This window comes from Mandrillus leucophaeus, unplaced genomic scaffold, assembly GCF_000951045.1.
Source record: "Mandrillus leucophaeus isolate KB7577 unplaced genomic scaffold, Mleu.le_1.0 Scaffold137, whole genome shotgun sequence".
Lineage (NCBI taxonomy): Eukaryota > Metazoa > Chordata > Mammalia > Primates > Cercopithecidae > Mandrillus > Mandrillus leucophaeus.
The window spans coordinates 2,143,812-2,151,966 of record NW_012101332.1 but is presented as its reverse complement, the minus strand read 5'-3'; the positions used below and the strand labels follow the sequence as shown (position 1 = coordinate 2,151,966).

Sequence of the window (8,155 nt, the reverse complement as noted above, 5' to 3'; positions counted from 1 at the left end):
GGTAGAATTCATTCTCCTTGTAAGAAATTAAAATATGGCCAGGCACAGTGACTCATGCCTGTAATCTCAGCACTTTGGGAGGCCGAGGTGAGCAGATTGCCTGAGGTCAGGAGTTCGAGACCAGCCTGGCCAACATGGCGAAACCCCATCTGTACTAAAAATACAAAAATTAGCCAGGCGTGGTGGCGCACACCCGTAATCCCAGCTACTTGGGAGACTGAGGCAGGAGAATCACTCGAACCTGGGAGGCAGAGGTTACAGTGAGTGAAGATCGTACCACTGCAAAGCAGCCTGAGCAACAGAGCGATACTCCGTCTCAAAAAAAAAAAAAAAGAAATTAAAATATTATTGATAAATTTAAATATTTCAGTGATCATCTCCTCAGTTCCCATGCACTCTCCAGTGATAAATAACTCACTATTAATCAGTTTGGGACATATCCTTGCACACTTTTTTATACATTTTTAAACATTTTATATATTATCCATATTTTATATATTTGCATAATGCATGTATAGCTCCCTAGGAAATATGTCTGTGTGATTGTTTTAATTAGAGTTTTTACTTTGACATAATTGTGGATTCACATGCAATTGTAAGAAATAATACAAAGAGATTGGTTCTTGGGAGGCGTGGGGAGGTGGGCGCGGGTCCCAGCGGTCATGGGGTCGGCGGCCTTGGGTCTGTTGGAGGGGCAAGTGCACGGTGGTCCTGGCAGTGCCATGTCGTTCTGCAGCTTCTTCAGGGGCGAGGTTTTCCAGAATCACTTTGAGCCAGGCGTCTATATCTGTGCCAAGCGTGGCTATGAGCTGTTCCCCGGCCGCTCAAAGTGCGCATACTCATTCCCCTGACCGGCGTTCACCAAGACCATCCACTCTGACAGCGTGGCCAAGCGCCCAGAGCGTAATCGTCCTGAAGTCTTGAAGGTGTCCTGTGGCAAGTGTGGCAATGCATTGAGCCACGAGTCCCTGAACCGTGGCCCCAAGCTGTAGCCGTGCCGATTCTGGATGAATATTCAGCAGCTCGCTGAAGTTTGTCCCTAAAGGCAAAGAAACTTCTGCTTCCAAGGGGCATTAGGCGGGCAGCCCACATCCACCCCAGATGGCCACGGCACTAAGGCGACACGCTGGCCATTCTACCACGGAATCAGAGCCCTGGACATTGAGACAGGAAGGCAGGGCACAATGGCTGAAACATCGAGAAGGCTCCCAAGGCCCCAGCTCTGAACAAGATCTAGTTTCTTGGAAAAATCACTTCTTTGCTGATGGTTCCTGCCTTCTGGTTCCTGGGCTGTGCGGCCACACTGTCAGCTGACTCAGCCTCCTGCTCACTCGATAAGGCATCTCAGGGGTGTGGTCTGGGTGCAGTTGGTCTTTGAATGATGTTACGCCCCAACCTTCGAACTTTTCTTCCTGGTCCTGCCTCTGGACTCACCCCTGTGGGGCCCAATTCCAAGACAGACTCTCATCCTCACCAAAGCTTAGGCCCACATCTGCCAGGCTGCTTACGAGACAGAATGGAAATGGAGGCTGCCCCTGACAGCTGCCCCGGCTCTGGTCGCCACATGATCCGCTGTGTCCAAGCCAGCCAGGTGATGATGGTCGTGACCCACCAGGAAAGCAGGCTGATGGGACAGACCCTCTTGTCCAAGAGGGGAGAAACCTAACCCTGTTTCACAACCTGTGCAGAAGTAGCTTGGCTCACTCGGGCTTAGGAAAGTGACAGTCGCCTCATTACTTTACCCAGCATAGGGCTGGGGCCTGCAATTCACCTGCAGAGAGGTCCCCAAGATGTAACTGTGTCTTACTGTACATATTCGGAGGTCTTCCCATAGAGGAAGGTGGGCAATGCTGAAATCAACCCCCTGCCCATCTTAAGTAATTACTTTCTAGAGTAATCCGGGGAAAATCAATAAACAAATGAAATGTGCAAAAAAAAAAAAAAAGCAAAGAGATACTATGTACCCTTTACCCAGTTTCCCCTAATGGTAACATCTTGCAAAAACCATGGTACTATATCACATACAGAATATTGACATTGTGTATTAGTCCCTTCTCATACTGCTATAAAGATGCTACATGAGACTGCGTAATTTGTAAAGGAAAGAGGTTTAATTGACTCGCAGTTCTGCATGGTTGGGGAGGCCTCAGGAAATTTACAATGATGATGGAAGGGAAAGCAGGCACCTCTTACATTGTGGCAGGAGAGAGAGACAGTGAAAGAAGGAGGAACTTCCAAATACTTAAAACACCATCAGATCTTGTGAGAACTCACTCACTATCACAAGAACAGCATGGGGGAACCACCCGCACGATCAGATCCAATCACTTCCCACCAGGTCTCTCCCTCAACACCTGGGGATTACAATTCAAGAGAGATTTAGGTGGGCACCCAAAGCCTAACCATATCACATTGATACAGACAAGATACAAAACACTCCATACTCCAAGATCCCTTGTGTTGCCCTTTCAATAGTCACGTCCACTCTTCTCCCATCTGACCCCTTCCTTAACCTCTGGCAACCACTAATCCACTCTCCATTTCTCTAATTTTGTCATTTCAAGCATGTTGGAATGGAAACATACCAGCCTGGCCAACAAAGTGAGACTGCATCTCTGGGGAGAAAAAGAAAATTAGCCGGGCCTGGTGGCACGTGCCTACTACAGGTAGCTGGTATCCCAGCTACTTGGGAGGCTGGGGTGGGAGGATGGCTTGAACCTGGGAGATGGAGGCTGCAGTGAGCGGCAATTGTGCCACTACTATGCTCCAGCTTGGGCTACAGAGTGAGACCATGTCCAAAAAAACAAAAACAAAACGCAACCTCTGTTCTGCAAAAGACACTGTTGAGGGAATGAAAAACCTACCACCCTACCAATCAGGGACTGGTTATTAAATGGTCCTGCTGGAATGGAAGCTCTAATAGTGGTGTGGGGGTGGGGGATGTCTTCCGTTTGCCCCTCCTTATCTACTGTCCCTGCTTCTCCACCTTACTCTGGGCCCCAGGTAGAGGGGAGAGGAGGTCAGGTGTTTGTTCACCAGGGTTCCTCCCTGCGCTGGGCCACCACTATTCGTCTGTTTCCTCCGTCAATCTAAGTTACTCTCTCCTCCCCAAGTCAGGCAACCACACGCACACCCTCAACCCTCTCCCCTTCCTTCAGGCCTGTGAATGAGGCCCCTCACCCGTGCTGGCCCCAGGAGCTTGCACTAGCTCTTGTCATTTGCCTTTACTATCCAATCGCTTTATAAAGGCTTCTGGTATCAACCCCACCTCAAATTATCCTAAATTGATGGGCCCATCTGTTTCCTGCTGGGCCCTAACTAATACACTATAATTAAAGATGTGGGAGAATGCAAATGAGAGATAATGGTAAGACATAAAAAGCCAGCTACCAAACTGTATACAGCATGGTTCCAATTTGGGTGAAATTGCTCACAGAAAGGAAAACAAAAGGAGGAACAGTGACAAATTGTTAAAAAATATTTACCTCCAGGAGGTGAAATATAAGACTTACTTTAACTCTCCAAGTTGTATGTTTTGTATTGATGGAATCTTTTTACAAGGAACAAGTGTTACTTTGACAGTCAGAAAACATATGCACAAATAAACACATGGAAAATTCCTATGTATTGGGACAAATTGTTCCAGAAGTGGGATGAGGGATAAGAGGAGGATGGTGAAGTTATAGGTGATGCTTTTTCTCTTTTATGCTTTTGTGTATTTTTCAAGCTTTATCCACTGAACATGCATGGCTAATTTTATCAGAAAAAGTAGATTTTATGTTTAAACTAACAAAAAGAGATTGATTGAGACAGACAGAGAGACCCGGGTCAGGATGCTTGTTGGAAAAAATGAATAAGAAAGATGGAGTCACACAAAGCCAGAGACAGGAAGAGAGAGAGAGAGAGCACGCAAGCGAGCAAGACATAGGAGGATACACTGAAAAAGATAAGTAAGGGGGGAGAGAGAGAGAGAGAGAGAGAGAGAGAGAGAGAGAGAGAGAGAGAGAGAGAGACATAGGAGGATACACTGAAAAAGATAAGTAAGGGCAGTTATGGCATAGAGAACAAGCTTTGAAACTGGGCAGTGTGTGGGTTCAAACCCCACCTCTGCCATTTATTAGCTGTGTATCTTGGAACAGTTCCTTTACTTTACTGGGCCTCAGTGTTCCAGCTGTAAAATAAGGTAACAGAACCTCCCTTTTGTGTCTTTTTTATTTTTTGAGATGGCGTTTCACTCTTGTTGCCCAGGCTGGAGTGCGATGGTACGATCTCGGCTCACTGCAACCTCTGCCTCCCAGGTTCAAGTGAATCTCCTGCCTCAGCCTCCCGAGTAGCTGGGATTACAGGCATGCACCATCATGCCCAGCTAATTTTGTATTTTTAATAGAGATGGGATTTCTCCATGTTGGTCAGGCTGGTCTCGAACTCCCGACCTCAGGTGATCTGCCCGCCTCGGCCTCCCAAAGTGCTGGGATTCCAGGCATGAGCAACCGTGCCTGGCTTGTGTCTTTTTTTTTTGAGACAGTCTCTCACTCTGTTGCCCAGGCTGGAGTGCGGTGGCACAGTCATAGCTCACTGCAGCCTCAACCTCCCAGACTCAAGAGATCCTTTCATCTCAGCTGCATGAGTAGCTGGGACTACAGGTGCATGCCACTGTCAGAGGCATTTGAACCAGAGCGACTCCATCTTGAGTGAGGGCTAGGAAAAATGAGGCTGTGACCTGCTGAGCTGCATTTCCAGGAAGTTAGGCATTCCTAGCCTCTAGATGTTTACTGTTAAGGGAACAGATTGATAACGTTTACTAACAGACCCAGACTCAGGAATGTCCTGAAATCCCATTATCTTGAGAACAGAAGCATTCCTCATTTTGCTTTAAAGATAGTAATATCGGTTTTTGCAAAATATGGTAATTAAGAAATTTAATCCCTTATCACCAACCCTTGCAGCAGAGCACATCGCCCCATGATATTTTTTGTTATTCAACATATAAACAAGCATTGTACCTAGGGTGGGCCCATTCCTCTTACTTTCAGGAACACCCTACTTTGTCTATGCAGTAACTATTCCTTCACCACTTTGCTTTTTTTTTCCTCACTCTGTTGCCCAGGCTGGAGTGCAGTGGCATTGCAATCTTGGCTCACTGCAACCTCCGCCTCCTGGGTTCAAGCACTTCTCCTGCCTCAGCCTTCCGAGTAGCTGGAACTACAGGTGTGCACCACCACACCTGGCTAATTTTTTTGAATTTCTAGTAGAGACAGAGTTTTGCCATGTTGGTCAGGCTGGTATTGAACTCCTGACCTCAAGTGATTCACCTGCGTCGACCTCCCAAAGTGCTGGGATTACAGGTGTGAGCCACTGCACCCAGGCACCACTTTACCTTTTAAAGTAAACTTGCTTTTGCTTTGCACTGTGGACTCGCCCCAAATTCTTTCTTGCACAAGATCTAAGAACCCTCTCTTGGGGTCTGGATTGGGACCCTTTTCCAGTAACACCACCATGCCCAGTGAATTTTTTAATCCCTTTTTTAGAGACAGGGTCTCACTATGTTGCCCAGGCCGGTCTCAAACTCCTGGGCTCAAGTAATCCTCCTTCCTTAGCCTCCCAAACTACTGGGATTACAGGCCTGAGCCACTGTGCCCAGTTTTGTGTCATTTTTGACAATGAAACTGTCACCTGTAAATGGAGTTGTTTCCTTGCTCTGCATTGGTTGCAAAGAAAGAACACCCAGTTGGAAACAAAAAGGCAAATAGATTTTATTCCTGGCTAGGATGGGGAAGGAGAGAACTCTTGCTCTAAAGACACCTTATCCCTGGGTGCGCTCATGCCTGTACTCACATCACTTTGGGAGGTCAAGGTGGGCGGATCACCTGAAGTCAGGAGTTTGAGGCCAGCCTGGCCAACATGGTGAAACCCCATCTCTGCTAAAACTACAAAAAACTAACAAGGCGTGGTGGCATGTGCCTGTAATCCCAGCTACATAGGAGGCTGAGACAGGAGAATCCCTTGAACCCGGGAGGTGGAGGTTGCAGTGAACCGAGATTGTGCCACTGCCCTCCAGCTTGGGCAACAGGAGTAAAACTCCATCTCAAAACAAACAAACAAACAAACAAACACCTTATCGCCCAGCGGTAGGGAGCTGGGAAATTTTAAGGAGTTAGCTATGGGGTGGGATGGTATGTAAGCTTGTGCAGGAAGCAACTTCAGACGCAGGTCGGATCATAAGCATGCCTCTTCATATGATGTATGTTCAGCAAATGGTGAGCATATTTTCCTCCATGGGTAGGGAGTTTAGCATGATAATTATATATTAATGATCTAAAGGTAACCATGGGTCACTGTGTCTGGTTTGCACTTGTTTTGCCTCAGCCTTATCTTCCTCCAGTAATAAGCAAAGGAAGCATTCTGAAGATCCTGTGGCCTTTTTGGCCATCTGCAGTTCTTTTAAGCAATGCACCTATAGATAAAGAGACTAGAAAAAAAACGGTTTAAGAAAATAATGAGGCCAGGTGCAATCCAGGATTACACCTGCAGGCCAGGTGCAATCCAAGCATTTTGGGAGGCTGAGGCAGGCAGATGGCTTGAGCTCAGGAGTTAGAGACCAGCCTGGGCAACATGGTGAAACCAGGTTTCTACAAAAAATGGTGGTGGCGCCCACCGGTAGTCCTAGCTACTTTGGAGAATGAGGTGGAGGATTGCTCCAGCCTGGGAGGTTGAGGCTGCAGTGAGCTGTGACTGCACCACTACTACAGCCTGGGCCACAAAGCAAGACCCTATCTCTAAAATAAAATAAATAAAATAAGCGTTCTCTTTCTCAGCTACACCTCCAGGGCTGCCCTGGTACAAAAATGAGATGATATGTCTGTGTCAATTACATAGAAGAGAGCCTGATGTATAGTCAACACTACACAAGGGCTGGTTGTGATTGCAGAACGAAGATAAGGACAACCAGGGTGAAGCAAAGAAAAAGGAAACAGACAGTAGAAACAGGGACAGAGACAATTTGGAAACCGAGTGTTGGAGGGTAGCCATCCCGGGCACAGGCCAACCTTGGGTTGAAGTCCTCACACCCGACTGGGATCCCAGAGGCCTGGGGCCAGCTCTGATGTTGGGAAAGCTTGCCCTGGACAGGAAAGTCCGGCTGCAAACCCCATTCTCAGCTCTGCACATAAAAGCCAGCATGGACCATCGAGGCACTGTTGCCCGAGTGGAGACTGCTCTGGACACCTCCCAGGGGACAGTGGACGGCAGCACCTGCTGCAGCACGAGGCGCAGAGGGTGCACTGCAGAGAGGAGTGAGGGCAGAGGCCAAGGCGAGGAGGGGGCCGGCTCCCGCTCTCTCCCCCTGTGTGTGCTGCGCCTTCAGGCTCCGAGCATCGCCTCCCCTGCGAGCCTAACCCAAGGCGGGGGTCTGGACGCGCGGGACCCTCTCTTTGGCTTCCCTGACGTCTCTCGCCTGCTGCAGAAGCAGAGATGCGGCCGAGTGTCTGGGCCGTGGTGGCCGCCGGGCTGTGGGTCCTGTGCACGGTGGTCACAGCGGCCCCCCGGCGCTGCCTGCTCTCGCGCTACCGCTCGCTGGAGCCCTGGACCCTGGCGGCGGTCAAGGGGCTAAGGGTCTGCTACGTGAGTGACCGCCCAGCCTCTGCACCCCCGGTACACTGGCCCCGCCGGGTTCCCACAAACCCGTCCCTGTCCGGAGGGGTCCTGCGTCCTAGCGCCCAGCAGGCGCCTCTCGCATGTCAGCGCCCACAATTTCCACCATGAGACCCCCCGCAGTCCCAGTCGTCAGCGCGAACGCAGGCTTAGGGTCAGTCACAGAAGGGCGCCCTGGCGGGCAGACTCAGCTCCAGGTCGGGGGCGCAGGGCTTTGCCAGGGGAGCGCGGGGTGCAATTCGGCCTCCGTTCACGCACTCGGGGAGCTCCCCGGTTCAGTATATGTCAGACATGACCTTACGCGGCCAGTCCCCAACCACGTCCAGGAATCCCAGACTGTGCAGGAGTCTGTGCAGGAGACTGTGCTCCTCCTAACCAGGAGCCCTAGCGAGGGGGCCCAGCCATACGCGATCAGCGTCGCTTGTTCCGCAGGAGGAAGAGGTGCTGAGCTGGGGGCCGCGCACCTGTTCCTTCCGCCCCTGGAGGGATTCTCCGCGGCCGTCGG

At 49.8% G+C, this 8,155-nt stretch overlaps 1 protein-coding gene and 1 pseudogene across 1 annotated transcript in view; both read left to right on the top strand.

The window, feature by feature from the left end:
• The first annotated feature begins 722 nt into the window (after nucleotides 1-722).
• Nucleotides 723-1,077, top strand: LOC105534600 (annotated as a pseudogene).
• Nucleotides 1,078-7,195: 6,118 nt separating this feature from the next.
• Nucleotides 7,196-8,155, top strand: part of LOC105534599 (interferon lambda-4-like) — a 3,785-nt gene continuing 2,825 nt past the window's right edge. Inside the window, exon 1 of the mRNA XM_011973357.1 lies at nucleotides 7,196-7,620. Within this exon, the coding sequence (XP_011828747.1) occupies nucleotides 7,471-7,620 (150 nt within the window). The 5' untranslated portion in view covers nucleotides 7,196-7,470. The remainder of the gene's footprint in view (nucleotides 7,621-8,155) is intronic.